The sequence below is a fragment of the Vombatus ursinus genome, unplaced genomic scaffold, assembly GCF_900497805.2.
Source record: "Vombatus ursinus unplaced genomic scaffold, bare-nosed wombat genome assembly UNPS02000580.1, whole genome shotgun sequence".
Classification (NCBI taxonomy): domain Eukaryota; kingdom Metazoa; phylum Chordata; class Mammalia; order Diprotodontia; family Vombatidae; genus Vombatus; species Vombatus ursinus.
The window spans coordinates 12,722,224-12,748,934 of NW_020940358.1; the positions used below are offsets into that span (position 1 = coordinate 12,722,224).

Below are 26,711 nucleotides of genomic sequence, written 5' to 3' on the forward strand. Positions count from 1 at the left end.
GCCTCAGGAGACAGAAGCTTCCCTCTTATTAGAAGTCTTGGGGGACAGCTAGGTGGTGCAGTGGATAAAGTACCAGCTCTGGAGTCAGGAGGACCTGTGTTCAAATCCAGCCTCAGACACTTGACACTTACTAGCTTGGGCAAGTCACTTAATCCAATTGCCTTAAAAAAAAAAAAGAGGAAGTCTTGAAGCAAAGGCTGGATGACCATTTCTCAAGTACGTGTTATAGAGGTGAATTCTTTTCCAGACACAAGTTGAACTAAACAATCTCTAAAGTCCCTTCCAACTCTAAGATTTTGTAAATTATTCTTAAAAGTGTATTTTTTTAAATGACTCAATTTTACAGGGTACTTCATTCACAGGAACTTTGTGAAATATAGAATATATTATTATCCTCATTTTATAGATGAAAAAACTGAGGCTCTTAAAAGTGAAGTGGCTTGTGCTTGATCACCCAGCTAGAAAGAGACAGAATCAGGATTTGATTCCAGGTCTTAGGATCCCAAATCTCATATTCTTTCCTCTACACTACAGAATAATATAGAGATCTTTTTCTTTCTTTCTACAAAGAAATTTGTAATCGTGGAGGTTGGGAGAAAGGAAAAGGGCAAACTTTTTTTCTGATCCCCTGCCAGGGTACCTCAGCCTCTGACTGCCTGAGCCTAGTGACCTCTGGCACAGGTGAGTCCTTAGGGGAGGGGAGTGGTTCAGATAATGTCCTTAGGGACTTGTCAATATCTTTTATCACAACCCAGCCCCTAAGAGAAAATGTTCAGGGAATCTAGTGCAGCAAACAGCATGGTGACACAATGCCCTACAGACACATACCTCCACTCCTCTGACTGCCATTCCCCAGGGAGGTGATCAACAGAGCCCAAAAATGCACAGGAGAGTAAAATGTCCAAAGACCTAATCCAAGGAGACCATGTTACTAAGGCACACCCATGAGCCTTACCCAACTCCTGCCTTGGCTCTATAATAAAACACTATCTCTCTGCAAACAGCAGTTTCATATCATCCGCCAGCTTTCTCCAGACACCAGCCCCCTTCATTCTGCTTTCTTTCCTTAAATACTTGTCAGCTGCAGCTTGGTACACAGGCATCCAAACAATCAGCCAGCATCCTCCCACCCACAAGCCCAAGCTGCTTTTTTCAGTTGCCCTGAAGTCAACAGAAACTTCTGAACCATTTCCTACAGACAACAACAACAACCAAGTAGTATCTACATAGCACTTTGAGGTTTGCAAAGCACTTTACAAATATTACCTCATTTTACCCTCCCAAAACACCTGGGAGGTAGATGCTGTTACTATCCCCATTTTACAAATGAGTAAAATGAGGCAAGCAGAGTTTAAGTGACTTGTCCACGGTCACACAGCTAGTAAGCGTCTGAGGCAGAATTTGAACTCAGGTCTTTCTGACTCTAGGTCCAGGAGTCTCTCCACTGCCCCACCTAGCTACCTGGGTAGTGCCAGCCAAGGTATCCCACTGCCATACCCTGCTGAGCGTCCTCCCATGATGTTCACAGGACACAGGAGTAGATCTGGAAAGTCCCACAGTAGGCATGTTATCCAACTTCCTCATTTCACAAATGAGTTAGTGGAGGCCCAAGACAGTTTAATGAGTTCTCCAAGGTCATACAGGCACGAAGCATCAGGGATGAGATCTAAACCCAGGTCCTCTGATCTACATGGTCCCCTGTACCATGGGTGGGGAACCTGTGGCCTCAAGGCCACATGTGGCCTTCTAGGTCCTCAAGTACTGCCCTTTGACTGCATTTTGGATTCAGTCAAAGGGCCTTGATGCCACAGTTTCCCCACCCTTGCCCATGCTGCCCCACTAAGGACAACCTTCTAGGATGCTCAGGGCTCATTTTTGAGATATTGAGCAAACGACATGCACTATACCTAGAGTGCTGAAGAGAAACTCAGTCATCTCTAAGCAGATGATGCCGGAAAACTGAAGAGAGGACTTAACTGGCTTTCTCCCACATCCTCAAAATACTATGTCCCAGCCACTCCCTCAAAAACCAGATTTTCCTTTTCTTCATCCCATAAACCAAATTCAAACAAGTCGTGCTCCTCCTTCACAAAATTGGAACCTCTTATTATTTTGCTGTTTACACAAAACCACTACTTTTATTTTTTTTGCTGAGGCAATCAGGGTTAAGTGACTTGCCCAAGGTCACACAGCTAGTAAGTGTTATGTGTCTAAGGCTGGATTTGAACTCAGGTCCTCCTGACTCTAAGGCCAGACCTCTGTTCACTGTACCACCTAGCTGGCCCCAAAACCACTACTTTTAAAATGGTTTTCTACCAAAGTTCACCTGTATCTGTTACTGTTAGTCTGAAAAAAAAAATAGGTAGGATTGATTTGAAGAATGGAGAAAACACAAGATGTTTTTCTTAAAAAGGTATGTGAATCAGAAATTGCACTCTCTGTAAAGTAGAGAAAGCTTTATTGCTGGCACCTTGGACTTGGAGAATACCCTGCTGTTTGTGTCCTTGACCACTCAATCCCAGAAGGAATTGCTAGAGTGTTCCATCGGTGCATGGGAACAAAATGCTAATTTTTCTCATCCTCATATGAAATTGTCCAAATGTACAGGTTCTGATAGTAGCTGAAAGAGTTACTAATTTCTTAACATTCACCTGCTTTCCAAGAGGCTGTCTGAAATGAATGGCCTCAATATAGCTTTGAATAGAAGTATGTTTACTTAATGACTCTTGACAGAAGCAGCGTGATGATAGTATTCCAGACCAGTAAGTTGTAGGTACAAAAAAATCTTCATTGGCCAAGTTCTAACTAGAAGGAATTAGACTCAAGTATTGTCATTCTAGAACCTTCCACTGACAGAACCTTCACAGAAGGGACTGCCCCTAAATCTTTCTGGCACCAAAGGCTGTGACTGAGTAAGGCTATGCTGCTTTTCTAACCCACTCCTATGGATAGCCACCACAGAAACCTCACTCCTATATTTGGAGATTTTAACCTCTATTGTCTACACTGTCATATTACCAAAGACCTCAGTGGCTGAATGTGAAAATATCTCAAAGCCACAGAATTTAATATCCTATCAACTCCCTGGTGCCCAGGGATAGGAACACTGAGACCACACAAGGACAACTAGGAGATGCATCAGGTATACTCCACAAGAGAAATAAACAATATTAAAATGTTTCTATTTCATCCTATACTATGAAATTATTTGAGAATTTACAACTTAAAAAGAAAAGTTTAACACATACATGCAAGCACACATACACAAATAGTTACAGCTAGGGGGGAAGCAATTCTAAAATTGCCCTCAAACTGAATTCTACAGACTAATTGACTTTTCCTTACATCTGCTGGGACATAAATGCAGTCCAGTGAGTTAAGCTAAAGTTTCTCTACCCAGCCCTTCCCCCTCCCCATGACCCTTAAGAATTTCAGGTCGAACATAAGCACGTACATTCATTCCTATCTGGTATGGTCTCATTATAACTTTATGCAAAGCTGCAGACAGATGCAGCTCAAAATAGTTCCCAGTAATGGAAACAAAGGATAATATGGAGATCAGGTATTTTTTAGAGGATGAGTATGAAACCATGTGCGCATTATTTTATGGGATACATATGTACTACTATACTGCCACACTTTAAAGACTGCAAAAGATAAAAAAAACTTTTTTAAAAAATTAGTCAGGGAACTCATGTTTAAAAAAAATCACTCAAATGGAAAGTAAAAATCAAATAGAAGCCAAAAATCCTACTTTTTTTCTCTCTCTTAAGACAGATACATTTCAAAGCTTCAGGATCCTGATTTAGTATGTAAGCAATACAGTGGGAACAGCACTGGATTAAAGTCAAAAATCTAGGTTCAAATCCTGACTCAAATCACATTCATTGTGTGACCCTGGGCAACCCACTTGACCTCTTTGGGACACAGTTTCTTCCTTTGTAAAATGAAGAGATTGGATGACATTTAAAATCTCTTCCAATTCTAAAATCCTATAAAGTTCTTGTCCTTTTGTCATTTATGTTTGGCATTCTAATCAATCAATCAATCAACAAGTATTTATTAAGCACCACTTTATGCTAGACACTATATGCAGAATTGAACACAAAAGTAGAAAAGTCCCTGCCCTCAAGGAGCTTACAATCTAGCAACATGCATATACATATATACAAAACAGATACAAAGTAGCTTTGAAGAGAAGGTACTAGCAACTGAGGAAGGGGGAGTGCAAAAAGGCTTCATGTTGAAGGTGGGTTTTAAGCTGAGCATTGATGAAAACTAGGGATAGTAAGAGGTTGAGATAAAGGAAATTCATCACTCAGCCACATTCAATTCATATGCAAAACATGTCCATATGGAAGAATTAGGCTTCATGCCAAGCCACAAAGAAACAAACAAAAAAAAATAGAATTCCCAAAATGAGTCATTAAAATTATTTCTTTTACTCCTTTTTTTGGATGCTTGATAAAGTGACGATATCTCATTCTCACACTTGCAGGTCTGAATAGATTGCAGCATTGACTCACTCGCAAAGAGAGAACAGTCATACTTGGAGTACAGCCTTTGTAAGCTAAGCAAAAGGATATAACAAAAAATAAAAGGACTTTAATAAGTGACTTCTTACTCTCTTGGCTTTTTTCACAATGAAATACATCTTTTTCCATGGCAAAAATTGTCCCATTTTGTTGTTGTACTCACAGCACCTAACACAATGAATGGTGCATAGTAAGCATTAATAACAGCTTGTTGGTTGATTAATTTCTGTTTGATATTGGGTCTGGCAGAGGTGGAACTAGGGTGGGATGAATTAGGCTTTGTCCCAAGGTGCTAAATTTAGAGGGCACCCACAGCATAGGTAGTTCTTCAGCAGGCTAGAAACAATAGAGCTGAGCATTTAGTTAGGGAGAAAAAAAATAATTCGAGTAGAAAACTATAAGATGGCAGGCTGGAGTTAGGTCTCTAGAATCCTATGCTAGTGCCCCAAGATCTCTACATCCCCTATTATTGGGTGATATCCTGCCCCTCCCCCCAGTGGAGTATATGATTCATGCTCCAAGTGTGGTCTGTACTTTCCCAGGTACACAAATCACTAGTTACAGCTCTGTGTTCTCTTTACCCCTTCTTCCGGAGTTATTATTAATTGGGCATTTACTACTAATTCTGCCCCAAGTACATCAATGAAGAAGAAACTCATCTTAGTTTCTAGGCTTTTCAAGCCACAAAGTTGTCTATAACTAGTGTAAGGCTCAAAGCGTATCGGAACAGTTGTAAACATTAGAGGTTTTGGGAGCTGAAAGAGAACCTAAAGATCACCTAGTCCAACCCCACTCATTCCATGCATAACGAAGCCACTGAAGCTAAGTAATCTGCCCAAAGTCACATAACTCATAGGTTCCAGAGCTCAGATTCAAACCTAGGAAAAAGAAAAGAAAAATACTGGCACAGAATTAGTGTGGCTCCCTCTTTTGAATTAAATTAAGCCCATTAATCAAATATGGCTTAGAAAGCTGAGCCCTAGTGTTAAATCAGCTTGCTTGGTTCCACAGCTGAGCCCTTCACATGGCAGGACGTAATACAACATAAAGGAAAGCAGTTGCCTAGTACCAGCAAGAACTCTAAGACTATTTAATAGGAAGCTTTGTTTCCCTTGTCTTAAAATTTTGATGGCTGGAACAAAGCACACAAGAGCTATGAGAATCTTCTATTTGACCTCAGACGTAAGGCCAAGTTTACTCCCTGCCAATTTTTTTTGGTACTAAGAGAGAGCCAAAGTCTCCTTTGGAGGTCATGCTCAGTCCTAACCTCTGTGGCCAGGTTTTCCTCAAATTCATGAAATTGCTTTGCTGCCTAATTTAGAAGATCATCTGAAATCAGAGGGCCTGGGCTTGAATTCTGGGTCTGCAACTGATTTGTTGTGTGACCACGAGCAAGTCCCTTCACTTATCTGAGCATCAGTTTCCTCTTCCATGTTTGTTTTGAGGATCAAACAAAATAATAACTTATGTAAAGCTCTTCGTAAGTCGTAATGTGTTATATAAATGACAGTTACTATTATGCAATGTTGAATTTGTTGTATTGGAGCCAAGCTTCATATTTGCTCCTGAGCATTTCCAGATCTAATTATGGGGAACTGAGAGTAAAGAAAAGAATTGGGTTTTAAGTCTATGTTATCCAAAACAGAAATGTGTAGCCTCATTAGGAAGCCTTCCCACGAACTCTGAAGTCTCGTCACCTCTAAGTTGCAATTATAGCCACCAACAATGCCTGTCATTTCAGGAAATAGAACTTCATGATAGGTAGTATGTAATATTGACTAAAACCCATATTTCTATAGCACTTTTATTATCCTCATTATGTAGACAAGGAAAGTAAGGCATACGGAGCCTTCAGTGGCTTTGCCAAGGTCACACAGCAAGCAATTATAAATAAATGTTAGAACCAGGATGTAAACCTACTGATTTCATTCTCTTTTCTCTGCACCACAGTGCCTTGAATTCCAAACCACAGACTAAATTCTGCATTCTTAAGCAAGAAAGGGTGGTCATGTAGGGTATAGGAGTAAGACTCACTACGATTTACACCAAAACTTCAATTAAGCAAAGTCTGCAATTATCCAGGATCTATTCAAGGTTCATATCAGGAATTTGTTTTACAAAGCATCTTGAAGTCAATATATATTAAGTCCAATTTCCTGTGTCTACATCTATCAAAGAATCACAGAAGCTCTGAGTCTGAAAGGACCTCAGAGGTCTTCTGGTCCAAACTGCAGCTAAATAAAAAACAATACGATATCCTTCAATATGACTCCTACAATACCCCAAACCTGCTTCTGTAATTTTTTCCTATTTGTACTTATTTTTGCACTCTGGAACCCACATGCAAATCAAATAACTATTTGTTCTCCATGACAGATATTTAAATACTTGAAGACAGTGCTATCATGCCTTCTGTCCCAAGTTTGCTCTCTTCAAGGCTAATTTTTTTTAAAATCCCATTTTCTTCAAACAGTTATTGTATAGCAGGATTTCTATTCTTCTCGACATCTTAAACACCTTTCCATGGACTCCCTCTAATTTGCCAATGACAAAGCAATAATCCTTTCGCCCACCATGTTATACTGTTGACTCATATTGACTTTGCAGTTCACCAAATTCCTTGGAAAATTTTCATAGAAACTACAGTTTCTAATGACACATTTCCCCATCCTGTAGTTGTATAGTCGGTTTTTGAACCCACATAGGATTTTACTTTTGTATCTATCCCCATTAAAAGTTATCTTAATAGATGAATGAATAAGTAAAAAGTATGTATTAAGCACTTATTATGTGCAATGTATCTATAGATACAGCCAAACTATAATTCCCAGCTGTAAAGATTTTTAGAGTCTTGTTATTTAAATGAAAGCTACACCTTCTAGGTACATATCAACTGCAAATTTAATAACTATGCTTTCATCAAAAACATTAATTAAAATGCTGACCAGCATGAGATCAAACCAAATTCCTAGGCTACTCCACTAGAGACCTTTTACCAAACATTGGTTAATATCAATCCAATAAATATTCTTCTTTGCAACTGGCTGTTCAATCAATGACAAATCCATCTACCTGTATTATCATCTAGCCCAAATTTTTCAATCTGGTCTGAAGGGATATTATGAGAGATTTTTAAATCTTTTCATAAAATCCAAATATTCTGTTTTAGGCCTTCTCCTGATTTTTCAAGTTAATCACCTATTCTCCCCAAAAAGGAAATTAAGTCTGATATGACCTGTTCCTGATAAAACCATATTGGCTTTTAGTGATGGCCACTTCCATTTCTATATTCTCACAATCCATCCCTTTAATAAGTTACATCTACATCCCCTTGCTCATTAATGTTCAGAATTCTTAGCCTGGGATCTTTCAAAAAGCTCAATCACAAAAGAAGTAAAGAATGTTTCATAACATGTTGTTTTACTCTTGTTTTCTCACAACGATCCTAGAAGGGGAGTAATATGAGTTGTTTTATTTTTCAGGTGAAGAAACAGAGGCCCAGAGAAGACAGGTGACTTGCCCAAAATCTTGTTAGTTATTTAATTAGTAAATTGGAGAGTCATAGTTCAAATCCAGGTCTCCTTATTCTAGGGCTAGTATTGTTTCCAATAAAGGACTGCTGCCTTCATTTTCTTATGTCCTAAGATTTTATTTTAACCACTCTATTATACTTTCTCAGTGAAAAATCAAAATCATATATTGTAGAATGAGTTTTAAAAACAAAAGAAGACATCATAAGACTTTCCAGCTAGCCAGACAAAATCAACTAAAACATTCCATTCCCCAAATGTTTTGCTTAAGTAAGTCTAGCTTCTACAGCTATGAGTGAAGGAATAGGAGCAGGCAAAGAATGGAGAATGGATAAATAGTAAAGGAGCCTTGCACATTACAAATTATTAATAGCCACAATATGTGAATAACGGGTCACAATTATCTTTATCTTAGTATATTATAGAAGAGAAAGAGGTCAGCAAAGGTGAAGGACAATAGGTTGTAGCTAATGGAAAAAACACTGGATTTAAAATGGTTAGAGAGCTAGACTTGGAATCAGAGAGATCTCAGTTCAAATCCTTCCACGAAGACATCTTTTAGCTGTGAGACAAGCAAATCTCTCTTGGCCTCAACTTCCTTATCTGTAAAATTAAGGGATTCAACTTGGCCTCTAAGGTCCCTTTCAGATCTAAATATATGAACCTATGATCCTACAATTTCAGAGTTAGAAGGAACCTTAAAAGTCCAACTCATGAATCCAACTCATACGCAAAAAGAGATTATTTCTACAATGTACCAGACCAGTGGTCCCCTAGCCTCTGCTTGAAGACCTCCTGGAAAGCTCTCCAGGCAGCCCATTGGACTTTGGAGCAGGCTTAATTGTTAAGAAGTTTTATTGTTGTTGTTTTCCCTGATGTCAAGCCTAAATAGGTCCCTTTCCAACATTTGGGGCCAAACCAAAGTCTAATCCCTTTTCTATGTAGCAGATCTTCAAATACTTGAAACTGTTCTCAGGTCCTCACTGAGTTGTCTCTTCTCCAGATTAAGCATACCTGCTTCCTTTAAATGATCCTCACCTGTCATGAACTTCACGGTCTCTTCAATTTTAGTTGCCTTCCTCTGAATGTTTACCCACAAGAACTGTCCAACAATGGAACAAAGTGCTTTTTTAGATCATGAGCTTCCTCTCTCTGAAAATATTCAAGCAGAGGTCAGAAGACCTGGCAAGGGTGCTATAGAGATGATTCCTACATGGAGTGAAAGGCCAGACTAAAGGACTTCTAAATCCCTTACCACAAAGAGATTCTGTGATGCTGAGGACAAAGATGACACTACCAACCTACCACTAGCAGAGTATTTTTGTTGTTGTTGTTCATTTGCTTGCAGTAGGTGTAAATTTGAACTTATCTACCTGCAATCTCCTGCCTAGACCCTTGAGAACAAAAACTTGGATTTACAAGGATGGTGGGGATTATAATCTTTGTCCCAAGTCCTCCTTCACCCTCTGCTCTAAGAAATCATAATACCTCCCAAGGTTGTTGTGACCCTCAAATAAAGATAATATATGTAAAATACCATGCAAATCTTAATATTATAAATGCTATAATGCTATAAATGTTAGATTTTACTGTTGTTATTAATAGCAATCCCAGAAATAGCACCATGAACATTAGTCATATCTAGCCATATACAATATACATTGTGTGGGCAGATACTATACTAGTTTTTTTGTGGGGCTTTTTTTTCCTGTGGGACTAGTCTACGTGAAAGCACACAACATTTTATATAATCACAGAACAAAATTGATAATCCCTTTCTTATTCCCATGTAAAAAAAAATCAATTAGATATCAAGTATCTACCAAGTACCTGCCAAGATTTCAGTAAATTCCAGGATCTTAAAATTGGAAGGAACCTCAGAAGAAATAAGGTCCAACTCATACCTAGGCAGCAATGGTCTCTATAATTTTCTTGACAAAAGATCATCCAGCATCCACTCTCTAGTGGTGGGGAAGGTGGGCTGTACTTCCTGAGACAATCCATTCCTCTTCTGAACAGCTGTTATAGTTGGGAAGCTGTTTTCCTTACATCCAGCAGAATCTGCCCTCCTTTCTGCCTTTGTTTCTAGGTCTGCCCATTGGAACAATGAACAGCTATAATGCCTCTTCCATGAGACAGCCCTCTAAATAACATGGTACAGTGGAAAGAGCATTGCTTCTGAAGTCAGAGGACTTGGGTTCAAATTCTGCCTCTGATGCTTTTTTTTTCCCCCTGTGGTACCTTAGGCAAGTCATTTAACCATTCCAGGTTTTAGTTCCCTAATCTGCAAAATGAAGAAGTTGGATGAGACAATCTCAGAGATTCCTTCCAGTTCAGAACCATGATCCTAGACTTTAAAGACAGCTATGTCTCCCCTGAATCTTCTTTTCTACAGGCTAAACATCCCCTGCTCCTTCAATTAATGTTCATATGCCACGTACTCCATTTCCCTTACTGTCCTGTGGCCTTCCTCTAGATTTACTCTAGTTAATTAATGTACTTCCTGAAATGGTGGTGCCAGAACCAATCATAATACTCCAGGTACAGCCTTATCAGGGCAGAGTACAACAGGACTATCTTTTTTTTTTCTAGACACTGTGCAGACACCACTAGTTGTAGCCTTTGGTCTCATTAGCTTTTGGGGGGATATCACACTATACAGCTGACTCATGTGGAGCTACAGCCCACTAAACCTCCAGATCTTTTTCATATCAACTGTTGCAAATGATTTTTTGAACTCAAGGGCAGGACTTTACATTTATCCCAACTAAATTCCATCTATTATATTCAATTCATTGCTTTAGTTGTTGAGACATTTTTGAGGTTTATTTTGAGATATGTATCTTTCAACTTCATATCTTCTGCAAATATGATACATATGCTATCTATACCTAGCAAGGTACCCTGTATGTTTCCTAGCAACCTACAATAATAACTCTCATTTCTGTAGCATTTTGTAATTTAACAAATTGCTTTTGTTAATAAAGATACTAAAATAGGTAGTATAAATCTTTTGGGGCCTACATTACAGTTGAGAAAAAGGGGACTCAGAGTGGCTAAATGACTTGCCTGTGATGACATACCTATAATTACCAGAGCCAGAAAGTAGATTTTTCTAACACTAAGTCTCTTCCCATTACCACACTACACTTAGAAACAAAGCTGGCCTGAAATGATACTTTGAAGTCAGTGAAATTTGTCTTTAGTATATGGTACCCCACTTCTTAATTTTTTACTAGACTATATTTCTCTAAGTTAGCTCTTATCCCTTCTCTTCTCTGACAGCCTCTTAGCAGTTTCAAGTGTTATCTCTTTTTAGGGTAATTTTGTCATAACAGTATTATGTATTATAATTGTGTTTGAGTCTTACCCCTCACTAAACTGCAAGGTTCATGTCCTTATGGAGCTCACTCTGTATCTTTGATTGACACATTTGGTACCAATCAACAAGCATTTATAAAGCACTAGGCATTGTGCTAAGCATGAAGATATAAAGACAAATATGAAACAGTTCTGCCCTCAAGGAGTTTACATTCTATCAGGAGAAATGTCATGTACATATGTAAGTATATCCAAAATATTATAAATATACATATAAATATATACATGTGTATATTATATACACATGTTTATGGAGAGAGAGACAGACAGACAGACAGACAGAGACAGAGAGACAGAGAGAGAATAGGGAAAACACAAGCAGCTATACTTCATATAGAAAGTAGTACCAGAGTTGAGATTTTAAGAAAACTAGGATTTCTAAAAGGGGAGGTGAAGAAAGTGTACATTCAAGGTATGGGGAATAGTCAATGAAAAGGAACCGGGACCAGAGATAGAAGGTTATATGCAAGGAACAGCAAGACCAGTTTGGCTTGGCCAAAGAGTTTGTGGAGGGTTGTAACATATCATAAGGCTAGAAGTTGTAAAGAGCTTTGAATGCCATAGGAGTTTTTGTTTATTTGTTTTATCCTACAGGTAAAAGTAAGCCACTAGGGTATGCTGAGTAGAGGAATAATGTTGTCAAACCTATGCTTTAGGAAAATTGCCATGGCAGATATGTCGAATGTGAATTGAGAGAAGAGAGACTAGAGTCTGGGAGACCAATTAGAAGGCTACTACAACAGTCAAGAGGTGAAAAGGGCCCAGATCGTATCTGTTTGAGAGGTGAGGACAAATAGTGTGGAGGTAGAATCTCAAAGACTAGGCAACTGATTGAATATGTGAGATAAGAGAGGGCGAGAAGTCAAAGATGATTCCAAGGAGGCAGTCCTGGAGGACTGAAAGGATGGTGGTGACCTCAACGAAAATAGGGAAGTTTGGAAGAGGGATGGGTTTGCGGATGGGGGCAAGAGGAATAATAAGTTCTGTTTTAGACATGTTGAGTTTGGGTTGACAATGGAACATCCAGTTGGAAATGTCCAATAGGCAGTCAGCAACGTGGATCTATAGCTCAGGAGAGAAATTAGAATTGGATATATACATTCTGGCATTCATTGGAAGAGAGATGATAATTAGACCTATGTGAGCTGATAAGGTCTCCAAGAGAGATTGTGTAAAGAGAGAAAAGAACCCAAGATAAAGACTTAGAGTACATTCATAGTTAGGAGTCACAATATGAATGATGGTACAATAAAGGAAACTAAGAAGGAAAGGTCAAACATATAGGAAGAGAACCAAGAAAGCAGTGTGACAGAAACCCAAAAAGGAGAGAGTATCCACTAGAGTCGAATCTACCTCCCCCAGCAGCTATGGTCTAATCCCTGTAGCAATGGAGTTAGTTTGTTTAATTAACAAGGTAATTAATTAGCAGAAGAGTCTAGTCTTTATTCTCAAAGGAATGAGTTTAAGAGTGAAATTTCAGAGCTGAGCTGATCAGCTGGGAAAAGAGTTTGAGGAGAGGGACCTGTCTATGGCTCTGTCATCCTTGCTATTTAAACTAGAAATTAGCCCAGCATCTAAACACACTGCCAGAAAGGACACCTTTGTTTTCTTACTCCTCATCACTGCCTTCAGATCTGGGCAGGACAGCACAGCATGGAAAAGACACTAAGGCAAGAAGTCATTTTGTGGGAGAATATTTTAAAATAAAAACTAAACATGTTTTACTAGGTAGTTTCTTCTTTTTCTGTTGAAAAAGGCAAAATGTCTTTCCTGCTGGCTAAGTTAAACACAGAGCACCCTACACCTGCTATCCTCCTTGTTCACTAGATCATGGACTGACAGAGCCAGAAGGGACCTAGACCATCCCTCTCATCTTATAGACTGTAAATGGAGGCCCAAAAGAGGGAAAGGACTTGTCCAGCGTCTTAGCAGCGAGTTGTTGGCTGAGCCATGATATAAGTCAATTGAAAAAAGAGAAATATGCCAAAGTGAGAGAAAAGGAAATGGTCAGAAAATCAGAAGGGGATAGAGGGGATAGAGAGGGAGAGAGGGGGTATGGAAAGGAGACTGAAAAGGAAGAGGGAAAATTAACAAGATCTCATAAGACAGGAGTTCTTAATCTTTCTTTGTGTGTATCTTGAAGCTCTTGGGCAGACTGGTAAAGTTTATGGATCCCTTCTCAGAATAAATACATAAAATAAAATAAAGTTTTCCCTTCTACATCATGACTTTCCCCATCACAGTTCCAATATATCACAGCTCGGCATAAGAAATTAAATGGGAATTTTTTGAAAGTTTTGTGGGAGCCACAGACAACATATGACACAGACAACATGTGACACAGAAAAAGTGTAGAAACTCAGAAATGCATAAACTATATGTACAATATTTTTACTTAACATTGACCTACATATAGCCTATGACCAAACACTTAACCCAAATTTTACAATAAGGTACTATAAATACCCCAGAAAAGAAAAAGGGAAAAATTTAGACTTCTTCTCTGGTATGAAGAGAGGGCCAAAAAATTTTACATGGATTTTCCAGATTGTGGGGGCACTGTGCCCCTAACTCCCTTCATGTGGAAGGTATAAGTATATATAAGTTTAAAAAAGAAACCAATTATATTGAAAATTAACAAAATATTTTTTAAAAAGTTGATAGACCCCAGGTTAAGAACTCCTGTGTAAAAGAATGCACCCCAGTTGATAGATTGGTAAACACCCTGTCCAAAAGTTAGCACATTACCAAAGCAAATGACCAGGAATAAATGAATATCTGACAAAGGGTGAGGGGCTGTTGGGAAAGGGAAGAAACTGGCTCCCTAATCAATTCATCAATCTTTCACTGACACTCCACGTTTTCTGTCCATCCCTTTATGTATCTCTGAGTCCTGCTGACAACAGTGACTTCTCTAGTAACTGATGTTAAGGATAGGGCTAGATCCTTACCTACTTCAGAGAACTACCCATTGAGAATGAGGGCTTTTGATGGAAGTGACTTTATCTCATTTCAAAAAACTGAGTTGAAACCACTATGGTTCTATTGCCCAAGAAGCCCATTCACTAATGGTGACTTTTTTTTTTTTATCATTTTCTAGGTGTTATAGTAAAGAGAGTTCAGTTCAAATCTTGCCTCAAATGCTTACTAGCTATGTAACACTGGGCAAGTCACTTAGCCTCTTGGTCTCAGTCTCCTCCTCTGTAAAATGGGGATAATAATATCTGCAGTACCTACCTCACAGGAATATTGTGAAAATCAAATAAGATAATACGCCAAGCACTTTGCAAACCTTAAATCTCTATATAAATGATGTCTGTTATTATTGTAGTTACCCAATATTTAAAATGGAAGGAGAGAGAGGGGCAGAGGTAACACAAATTTTAAAAAAGTTATTGAATTTTCCCTTATAAACCAACTCCCCAGTGCCTATTACAGTGCCTGCCACAGAGTAGTTGTCTAATAAATGTGTGTTAATTAATTGATTGACTGATGATTTTATTTCAGGCAAAGAAGATACCTTGAAATGATAAAAACAAGATTTCAAATACACCACCGGATATTTGTTTAGTCTCTTTGACCTTATTAAAATGATTGATTTCTCTGTAGGTGAGTTCTAGAAAAGCAGGGGACATAAAGACCAATAAAGAATTCAGATGAATACAGATTACTTTAATTCCTTACCTAGCCTTAGGATTGCTCTTCCAAACACCTAGCTCCTAACTCTACCCGTATATAGAAGTGCTCAGTAACAAGTATTGACTAATGTTAGATTGATTATCTGTGTCCCTTGGGAAAGGAAGGTATTTCTCTTAAGGAAGGACAGGACAGTCTAGGATAACTCCACCCAAGCCCCAACATTTTTATGCTGGTAATCAGATTCCTCCACTAAAATTATTCTCCAGTTGTGGATTAGGGGTAACCCAGGTCTCTTGAAGACTATACTCATTAAAAATTCAAGCAGGACCTACCAAGTGAGTACACATCTGAGAACCAGTCTATCTTAGGGAGGAGAGGCTCAACACCCAACACTCAACAAGCTCAGAGACTTGGCAATTGAGTAAAATGAAAAAAATCAGCTATAGCAACATCCCATGAGAAACTGGTGGCACATGCTGTGGTAGTACAAGCAACCGATGTGTACCAGCCTACTATATATGCGTTATCACCTTTAAATCTCACACAAACACTATGAGATAAATATCACCAACCCTGTTTTAGGTATAAGCCAAAGTGGTTTGCCAATGGTCATGGGACTGTCACCAACACCTGGAGAGAAAATTTGTTGTCGTTTGTTGTTGTTCTTTTGCCAACTCTTTATGACCCTATTTGAGTTTTCTTGGCAAAAATACCAGAGTGGTTTGCCATTTCCTTCTCTGGCTCATTTTACAGTTGAAGAAACTGAGGCAGACAGGATTAAGTGACTTGCCCAGGGTCACACAGCTAGTAAGTGTCTAAGGCCATATTTGAGCTCAGGTCTTCCTGACTCCAGGAGCAGTGTTCTGTCCACTGCCCACATACATGAAATCATCAGTCCTTGAAAATGCAGTAAAATCAGGTTAAAATGAAAATCAAAGGGAACCTTTAAGGAGAAAAAGAAGCCAGGAGGAAAATTTAGTCTGTGTTTGAAAGAAGAATTATAAGCATAGCAGACTTGGGCCATTTTAAGGGGCTAGGAGGTAGGGAGAGAGTACCAAAGAGACTCGTTCTCTTCCCCTCCCTTCCAGTAGGTCAAGGACCTTTCTTGGTCCCTAAGCGATAAGTAATAAGGTTCACCCAAATCATTATAACCTTGAATGTCACTAGACATTCAACCATATACACATATTATGCAAATGAGTATCTACCTTAAAGGCCCAGCTCAAATCCCAATTCATTGAGGAAGCCTTCCCTAACCCATGCATGGGCCTGCCTCTGCCCAAGTCAATAACAACCTTTCCCCTCAACTTGTGTCATTTTGTATTATAGTTATTTGTATATGTCAACTTCCCTCCTGGATCATAAGCCCCATTAAGGCAGGGACTATGTCGTATTGAAATTTTGTATTTTTCCCAGCAGGTAAGTAGGTGGCCCCAGTGGATAGAGTGCTAGACCTGGAGTCAGGAAGACCTGAGTTCAAATCCATCCTGAGGCAATTACTGGCTATGTGACCCTGGGCAAGTCATTTAACCTCTGTTTTCCTTAATCCACTGGAGAAGGAAATGGCAAACCATTCCTAAAAAGTACCATGGACAGTATTGGCATGATATGGGATCACAAAGAATCAGACAAGACCAAACAACAACAATCTCTAACAGCACTCAGCACGCAATAGGCACGTGATCAATGTTTGTCAGAACTGAAATATAATATTAGTCCTTTTAGCTATTTTGTCTATAAGAATATTTTATTGCACTCTGTAAAGCTATAGCAATGCAAAACACTGCAACATCAGGAGTTCCTAGAAATCAGGATTTCAGGTGACCCAGAGGGCAATGGAAATATTCCCAGTGGGTGTAACAGACTGTACCAGTGCAAGGAGGGGCTGGAGATGTATGATTTCCTGAAAATCAAACCAGATATCACTGCCAATGATTTTATTGCCCAGTACTTGAAAAAATAGATAAGTTCCTCTTTCCAGACCTAGAACCTAGAGCTTTTCTGTCTATATGCCTTTTTCACAATACATGATACAATGTAGAGTGTGAACACAGAGGAGAGGTAGACAAAATAGAGTGTGAACACAGAGGAGAGGTAGACAAAACAGAGCGTGAACACAGAGGAGAGGTAGACAAAAGGGCTTTGAGAGTGGAAGGGGGAGGCAGGGCAGGACCACTGTTTACTGAGGTCATCAGCGAAGGCTTCACAGATGAAGCAAAATAATGTACATGAGTTGGGTGATATAGTGATATTTAAGAGACTTCCTTCACTCAGAAAAAAAAGGGGCGGCGGGTTTCAAGTTGGATTGAAACACTAGACCTTTCCCTCCATTTAAGATTATTTCTCATACTATTGGATGCAAGTTCATACTTACTTACTAAAGTTCAAATTGACATGCTAAATGAGAAGGCCCCGGTTGAGACTCTTGGAAAGGTAGGGTGATATAGTGGGCAAAGGACTGGATTTGAGATCAAAGCACCATTGTTTCACTAGCTGTGTGACCCTGGGCAAGTAATTTCATTTGAGACTCAGTTTCCTTATCTAGAAAAGGAGAATTCAAGTTAGGTCAATATAACAAACACAAATGAATCACCTGCTATCTGTTAGGCACTGTGGAAGGCATTGAGGGCAAGACCCCAACCCTCAAGGGCTAATGTTCAACTAGGAGGATAAAATATGTACTCACATAAGTAAAATGAAGGTAAATTGAAGCATGAAAGAGCAGAGGTTCAAACACAACATTTCTGAGGCCAGATCTAAATTAAAATGTAATTGGGAAATATTTAACAAAATGAATAAAAATATAATAAAACATAGATGATGTTAATATGTGGTTTTCCAAGTCAATCTGTAGCCCACAGAGTTCTGTGTATACAGCTTACTGACCCCCATACTACTGGGAAAGAGCACTCACAATTTGGAGGTATGAGGGAAGGCTTCATGAAGAAGGCGGCACCTGAGTTGAGCCTTGAACAAAAAGGAGACTTTAGACTCATCAACAATCAATAAGCATTTGTTAAGTTCTTACCTATGTGCTAGGCACTGTACTGGGAATAAAAATACAAGTAGAAAGACAGTCCCTGCCCTCAAGGAGCTTAAGTTCTAACAGAGAAAGACAACACATAAAAGGAAGCTGATAAGCTGGAGGAGAAAAAAGTCTGGAAGGTACTTGGAGAGAAACAAAACCTGGCCTGCCTGGATGCCCTCCTTAAATAGGGGCTCTGGGAAGAGTCATTCAATCAGTAGGAGAGGCCACAGAGCCAGAGGGTACCTCCAACATGTGAATTCCAGTGCTGACTGAGATTCCAGGACAAAGAGGATTCTGGGGCATAGTGGAAGAAGTCTGGAGTACATACAGTCAAATGGAAAATTCTCAGAAGTCTCTGGACTAGTAAGGTGGCCTGCCTAGTAAGTCTGGTAGAGAAGAGAAGGATGTATTCTAGGTGCATTTGGCTAGAAAGTAGAATTCACAAAAGGGAAACATATAAAAATGGCTACAAAGAGAAATGGAAGCCAAATTCTGGAGGCCTTTAGATATCATGCTTGGGAGAATGCATCTTATTCTATTGGAAATGGGAAGCTACTGAGGCTTTTTGAGTAAAGGTAATGATGTTATCAAATCTGTGCCTAGAAAGATAATTTTGGCAATTAAGTAGAGGATGGATTAGAAAAGAAGAGATTGAAAATAGGAAAATCAATTAGGAAGCTACTTCAGTCATATAAACAAAAGGTGATAGGTGCCTGAACTAGGGTAGTAGTTATGCGACTGGAGAAAAAAAAAAGGGATATATGCAAGAAATATAATGGAAAAAGAATTGACCAGACTTATCAACTTATTGAATATGGGTAATGAGGAAGACAGATTTTCTAGGGTCATTAAACTGGGTGACTGGGTGGTTCCCTCAATCAAAATAGGGAAGTATGAAAGAGGAATAGGTTTGCAGGGAAAGATAGTGCCATTTTAAATAAGTTGAGTCTAAGATGCTATTGGGATGTCCAGGAAGAGATACTGAGAAAGTATTCTATGATGCATGACTAGAGTTCAAGAGAGAGTTGCAGGCTAGATTAGATTTAGGAGTCATCTGCAAAAAGATGATACTTGAACTCATGGGAGTTTGTATGTACAGAGAGGGAAGAGAAGACAGTGGAAGCCAGAGCCCTGTGGAGCACTTGTGCTAAGAAGGCAGGGGTTAAATGAAAACTCAGCAAGGGAGGCTGAGAAAAAGGAGGAGAACTAAGAGAAAGTAGTGTCACAGAAACCAAGGGAAGAGATTGCCCAGGAAGAAAGGGTTAGGATAAAAATATTGCACTTTCTGCCTCACAAAGATCGCCTTTTGTAAATTGTAAAGCACTATACAAATGTGGCAGCTGGATTGACTCATCTTCCTGAGTTCAAATCTGGTCTCAGACACTTACTAGCTGTGTGACCCTGGGCAAGTCACAAACTAGTTTGAAATCCTTCATCTGCAAAATGAGTTGGAAAAAAAATGGCAAACCACTCCAATATCTTTGCCAAGAAAACCCCAAATGGGGTCACAAAGTCATATATAACTGAAATGACTGAACAAAAAAAAAAAACATACAAATGTGAGCTTTAAGGATCTCTGATTTGTATCAACTCTGGGTCCTCCCTCTACTAAATTGGATGGAACTCTCTCTCTCCCTCTTTATAAGGTCTTAATGAGTCTACGACAGAAGAAAAAAAAATCTCCCTAATGTCCAGCCTCCTGGTAATGAGCCTCTTGTCACTTTTTGGACAAAAGATACAAAGTCCATTATTAGGCCCATACTTCAGCTTGGTAGAACTTGTAAGAACTTATGCTCCACTAACATAGACTCAAGAGAATCACCTTCACGGGGGCAGCTAGGTGGCGCAGTGGATAGAGCGCCAGCCCTGAAGTCAGGAGAACCTGAGTTCAAATCCAGCCTCAGACACATAACACGCACTAGCTGTGTGACCCTGAGCAAGTCACTTAACCCCATTGCCTAGCAAAAAAAAAGAAAAAAAAAAAAGAGAATCACCTTCACACCACAGTGAGAATATTGGGAGTGTTTGGTGGGGATGGTGTTCTAGACCTTTGATTTCATCATGTAGGGAATCCTAGCTATAGAATTATACTGATATAAATTGGCAACTTGTCTATAAGTTCAGTTGCATGGACCACTTGGTCACATAACTTGCCCATGGTCACACAACTCAAATGTATCATATACAAGACTTGAACTCAGGTCTTTCTGACTCCAAATCTAGCCCTTTAATCATTCTGCCATTTTGCCCTCATAGTAGTAGTAATAGTAGTAGTAGTAGTAGTAGTAGTAGTAGTAGTAGTAGTAGTAGTAGTAGTACCAGTAGTAGTAGTAGTAGTATAATCATTAAGTCTTTAATAATAAGCATTTATTAAGTTCCTCCTATGTGCCAGTCACTGTGCTAAGCACTGGGAATACAAAAAAAAGGTAAAAACAATCTCTAATTACAGGTAAAGAGTTCCACTGTTAGGGATCAACAACTTAGCTATCACTTACAGTATCTGAGAGTTGCATGAGGCATTTGCCCATGATCATACAGCTTAAAGTTATAATAGGCAGGACTTGAATCCCAGGTCCTTTTGACTCACAATCCTGTCTTCTATGCATTATGCCATTCTGCCATAGGAGTAGGAGTAGGAGTATCATTAAGTCAAGTCCATAGCAAACATTTATTAAGTTTCTATTATGTACCAGGTACTGTGCTATATATTGGCCTACAAAGAAACATAAAAACAATCCCTGATTGCCTTCAAGGAGCTTATAATCTAACGAGGGAGATGATTGCAAACAAATATATATGGATGATGTGCAAATAACTATGTTCGAATCAGATAGATACAGCATGAATTGGAGATAATCTTAGAGGGAAGGCACTGGAATTAAGAGGGAACAGGAATGGTTTCTTGCAGAAGGTGGGATTCCAAAGATAATTAGCTGTACAGAGGGAAAAAAAAAAGTCCCAAGGAGACTCAGGTAAACCCTCTTGTATTCAGGCAAGCATATTTTGCAAAACTGAACTTGAATGCTAGGTACTTCCATCCCCACCAATACACACACACACACACACACACACACACAAACACACACATTAAGAGGAGAGCCAGTGAGGTGAAGGCATTAGACTCACGACTGCCCCTTTTCCCATAGCTTTTACATAGAGAAGATAGTGTAGCATAGTAGTTACTCTCAAAGCTAGAGAACGAACAGGAAGACTAGGCCACCTGCGAATCTTCATGCCTTAGTTTTCTTATCTACAAAATGAGCTGATTAATAATGCTTGTGGCCTGGTATATTATATTATGAACAATAAGCAAATATGAATTGTAGAACAATAAACAGGGTTTCCCAGACATAAAATCTCCCCATGCTAAACATGAAAGACATATAGGAGGCAATCCAGCTAGCTCTTCAATAGCCAGGGACTCTAAGAAAACGCAATGAATGTTGAAGAGAAAAACAGAATCATAAAATGTTAGTGCTTGGCAAAATCTCGGAGTTAATCAGTTCTAACCTCCTCATTTTACAGAAGAGGACTCTAAAACCCAGAGAAGTCAAAAGATTTACCAATCACACAGAGCTGGGGCTTAAAGCCAAGACTTCTGATTCTAAAAACAGTTTTCTTCAACTACAACACCAAGAAAAGAAAGACTGAGACAAACCCTTAGATTCCACCATTGGCAACTTCCAACTTCTGTATATTAGTCATAGTATGCCTCTCCCCAGGCCCTAGTGGCTTTCTCCTGGAAATTACATTATATCTATTTTGCATTTAATTTTCTAAGTATATGGTGTTTCTCCCCAATAGCGTATAAGCTCCTTAAAAACAAAATATTTTTTTCACCTTTGTCTTTGTATCTGCAGTACCTGGCACATAGGCACTTAATAGATGATTGTTGAATGAATGAACCATATGGGAACTGCCTTGTTTGGTGACTTATTTGGGACTGAAAGATAGAATGGGGAAGGACTATATGCATTCATAGGACATGGTTTTGAATCCAGACTCTGCTACTTACTATTTGTGTGACCTGGGACAAGTCAATTAACCTCTCTGGGCCTCAATTTCTTTTATCTATAAAATTAAGTTGAAGTAGATGACTTCTAAAGTCTCTAAACTCTAAATCAATTATCTTATTATATATAAGCAAAAGCATTCTTGAAGAAAGGTGGCTAGCCTGGATATCAGGCAGTCCAGATGCTCTAATGGAATTATATTTGGATTGTGTAACACACACTTAGAGATCCAGAATGCTTGCTGGCTAACTCAGATTCATTCCCTGGCTTTCAGGCCACCAGCCCTGATTGTGCTCCATGCACTGGATGGCAGGCTGCCTTTCAAAGAATTCAAAAACCATTTGAGCTTCCCCAGGGTCAAGAGTGGTGAAGGCACCACTTGCCCTCTGGGACAGGAGATAGCTTTCAGGACTTCCTCTTTCTCAGAAAAGAGGCTTAGATGGACTTATCAGGTATCTAACCCCCTCCTGCTCAGTCTCATTTCACTTGAAGGCAGGTCTCACCCTTCCACTGGACCAGAAACTTGGAGATTGAATTTCTCTTCCACTACCCCGGGCCTCCCAAATGAATAAGGGAAGGGACTAAGCTTCAAACTATAGCAAGGAGGTATTTTCTGGGCCCCCAGTGAGCCTGCCAGACAGCTAAGGACTATTGGGAGGGCACAACACGTGGGACCTGAGGTGAGACAGACTTCAGGGTAGGTGTTTCAGGTCCTGGAAAGAGATCCCATATAGAAGAGAGTGAAGGGCTTCTGGTGAGATCTAGGCAAGGGGAAAGATGCAAGCAGTTGTTTGTTTCTGTGTTTCAAACTATTTTTGGTAGGGTTTTGGGAGAGGCGTGCACAGGGACATGAATATCGGAACTTGAAGTATAGGCCCTCAGTCTATGCCCCCAAACCTTCAAAAGTTGCCCACTTCGTCCTCCAAACCCGGTCCCCCGTCCCTGCCTCCCCTCCAGCCCCACCTGGGGCAACTTGCTTACTCGGGTGTATTGATCCAGATGATGTCCAGGTGACAATAGTACACGCACTCTTTGTCCTTGTAAGTGTAGCAAGTGCAGCGCTTTTCTCTCTTGCGTGCAGCGCTTTCTCCTGCTCCAACTGATGCCTTCCTGGGCTCCCTGGGCCGGTGCGAGCCCTTGTCCTGCCCGGCCCCAGTCGGGCTCAGCTCCGTGACCACCACGGCCACTGCTTCATTCTCTTCTCCATCGCTTTCCTGGGCTGCGGGAACGCTAGGGCCCCCGCCCCCTCCAGCTGCCTCTGGCTCCAGGCGAGACACTGTCGGAGGCAAGAACCCTGCAGGACAGAAAGAAAGCTTCAGAGCCGCTCTCAGAATGAACCTTTTACTACCACCGAGGAGAATGCCACTCTACTACGACCTGCTCTCTCCCAGAAACATCTTCGTCCTCGACCGGGGATTCCACCCTATGTTCTACACTCTCTTCTATCTCTCATCCCCTGAGGATCCTCCCTCTCTCTCTGTCTCTGTCTCTGTCTCTGTCTCTCTCCCTCTCTCTCCCCCCCTGTTCCTTCTCCCCAAAACCCATCCCAGACTACTACCTTCTCTCTCTCCCCTCACCTTATCCCCCTAGGGGTTCCTACCCTATGACCTCCTCTTTCTCCCAGCAGCCTCTCCCCCTCCTAGGGGTCTCACCTCACCCCCTGCTCCAGGAAGTGCTCTGCCCCCACCTGCCTGGCAGGGAACAAGCCCACCCCAGTCCTCAAGTACCCCGACCCAGAGTGGGGACAGCTCCCAGAACCTGGCCAATTTGCCCGCTGGGCCTCAGACTTTTTGACAAGTTTCCCATGTTTGGCCGCACGGGGGAGGGGTTCTCTCCAGGAGATCTCAGGGAGTCCCGCTGCAGAGTAGGTGGGAAAGCAGTTGTGCATGTATCCCCTTCCCTTTCGATCTTCCGCTCCCACCCAAAGAAAAGTTTCTGTAGGGTTGCACTAGCCTAATAGACTGAAACCGAACAAAATCGTTTTCGGCGCCACTCGGGGAACCGAAAAGAATCCTTCTCTACACGGGGTCCGCTCTCCCAGCCTCCCTGCAGCCAGGTTCCATTCCCAGCAATGAACCCGGGCTACCCGAGGTGATTGGGGAGTTGGGGGTTGCTGGCCCTGCATATGCACTGGAGGGAGGGAGGGAGGGAAGGAGGAAAGGAGAGTAAGCTGCCCTAAGTCCAGTTACCTGCGGTGGAGGTCACTGTAAGTCCAAAAAGGAACCACAACCCGAGCTCCATGAACCCAAATCAGCCGATGGGCACAAAGTCAGAGGAAGCGGGGAAAGTGCCCCGGACTGCAAGAATTTGCCCCTCGCAGGAGGCTGCGGAGCTCCAGGGGGCTCCGCTGTGCACCAATGCCCTTGGGATCCAGATGTGATTAGAGCCAGTCCAGAGAAGACGGCTATGTGCCGACTCTCTAAGTCCAGAATCAACCCAGGAGGGCGCTGAAGTCGTCATATGAAATCTTCAGAAGAAGTTGTTCATTTCTTCGCCGCTCTGCAAATATTCCTTTTCTTCCCTCTCTCCCCACCCCCCTCTCTCTGTCCCTCCCTACCCAACCCCACCACAAACACACACCCTTTCCACCCTCACCTCCCCCTCCCGAAAAGATGGGTTGAAGCCTCAGCCAGTCTTAAAGTCAGGGGCACCCGCGGCCGCCTCCCAGCTTGCCAGGACAGCTGCCTCCGGGACTAGGCGGGCTTGCACGGACTAGGGCAACAGAGTTGGGAGAGTGGGAGGGCGAACACTGGTAACTGGAGGCCCGGTGCTTCTCCTGCACAGTGAGCCTGGGAAAGGGGGCGGGGGCTCCGGGGGGTCTGAGCAAAGACAGCTGCCGGAAGCACACACACACACACACACACACACACACACACACACCCCGAGAGTCAGCTGGTTACACTGTTCATAGCAACTTTTGCTATCATTTAATCCAACCTCTCTTTAAAGGTAAGGAAACTGAGGCCCAGATAGTTGACGTGATGAGATTCAGATCCAGGTCTTCTGGATCCAGGTCCAATACTCTGTCCTCCACGCCATGCTGATCCCCAAGTTTAGAGAATTCAGTCATTGAACCTGCACTCTTCCTTGCTAACATGATGCTCTGGTATTTAACCTAAGGTAAAGCCTCTTTTGTTTGAAATTTTGGAGCATAGTGTCATAGATAGAATTCCAGAGCTAAGAAAAGCAGATTTCTTTGTTCACCTATTTCTCCCAGGACATACCTTGTGCTTCCATAAGGCACTGACAATTTCAAAAGGCTCTTGAAACCTTTAAGGTTAGTCATCTAACAGGTTCAGCTAGGGATAAAGCAGGTAACAGGTAACAGGTTCAGCTAGGGATAAAGCAGAGGCACAGACTATGGTTAGTGCAGGAGTTCTTAATCATCCTCGTGTCATGAACTCCTCTGGCAGTCTAGGGAAGCCTATAGACTCCTCCAGATAATGTTTTTAAATGCATAAGATAAAGTACATAGGATCACAAAGAAAACCAGTGGAAATAAAATTATCAAGATATTAAAAGGTCATAGTTCAATCAGAAATGTTTCCACTGGCTCCTTAGGAGTCTCTGAACCCAGGTTAAGAACCTCTGTGTTAGAGGGCGCGAGGTGGCACAGTGGGTACAGCACCTGCCTTGAAGTCAGGAGGACCTGAGTTCAAATCCACTGTCAGACCAAACACTTGACACTTACTAGCTGTGTGACCCTGAGCAAGTAATTTAACCCCAATTGCCTAAAAATAAAAAATTGAAAAAAAGAATCTCTGTGTTAAGGGTTCTCTATATTTCTAAGGAAGTTATAGATTCTGTCCAGATGATTATTGAGTTAATCCAAAATGCAAGAGTGAAATATGCCCAGCTTTTGGTGCTCTGCCCTGTGCCTGTACCCTCTCTTCAGTTTATTCAACAATCATTTATTAAGAGCATAATATATGAGAAACACTATGCTAGGCCTTTTCCCACACTTATCCAAACAAGCACAAAACTAGTTTTCCATTTTAACAACATGTGAACAAAATAATGACAACATAGTAATCTCCATTTTGATAATATTTGAAGGTTTACAAAACACTTTCTTCCAAATTCTCAGAAGTAGTTCAAGAATTATATATCATAATATGCTTATAATCAAGGTAAGGCAAGAAGCATTTATTAAGTACTTATTATGTACCACTCACTGCGCTAATCAGGTAAATGGTTCTGATTTTTCTGGGATTTTACGTAATTTTTTTTTCATTCTCACCACAGTAGTGGCAGCTGTTATACAAAACTCAGAAGAACTGCACCTCTGTCTGTTTCAGATGGGTCTCGTGCAGTGTAAGCCCTGCTGTGAATCAACGTTTTCACACATGGCAAGAACAAAGCATGCCTCTGATGACTGAGAAGACCAGTTGAAGCTGAAGACAACAGAACTGAAACAACTGCTCTGTCTGTTGATTCTTAAGTCACAATAAGCAATAAGCAATTAAGTCATAAACATGCAGTCATTAAATTCCACTGGCTTTTTTGCAATTTTTTAAAAAGTTGGAAAGTGTAAAGGAATGAAAGTTGTTTTTTTTTCCTGATCACTTCTAAATATATGTGCTAA

The 26,711-nt window shown here is 40.7% G+C and overlaps 1 protein-coding gene across 2 annotated transcripts in view; it reads right to left on the reverse strand.

The window, feature by feature from the left end:
* EDN3 (endothelin 3) overlaps positions 1–24,636 on the reverse strand; it is a 39,233-nt gene extending 14,597 nt beyond the window's left edge. For both annotated transcript variants that reach the window (XM_027850018.1, XM_027850009.1), the window contains exons 1-2: positions 24,316–24,636; positions 23,108–23,420 (exon numbers count right to left, since the gene is read on the reverse strand). In XM_027850018.1, coding sequence (XP_027705819.1) covers positions 23,108–23,420; positions 24,316–24,367 — 365 coding nt within the window. In that variant the 5' untranslated portion in view covers positions 24,368–24,636. The remainder of the gene's footprint in view (positions 1–23,107; positions 23,421–24,315) is intronic.
* Positions 24,637–26,711: the final 2,075 nt, after the last annotated feature.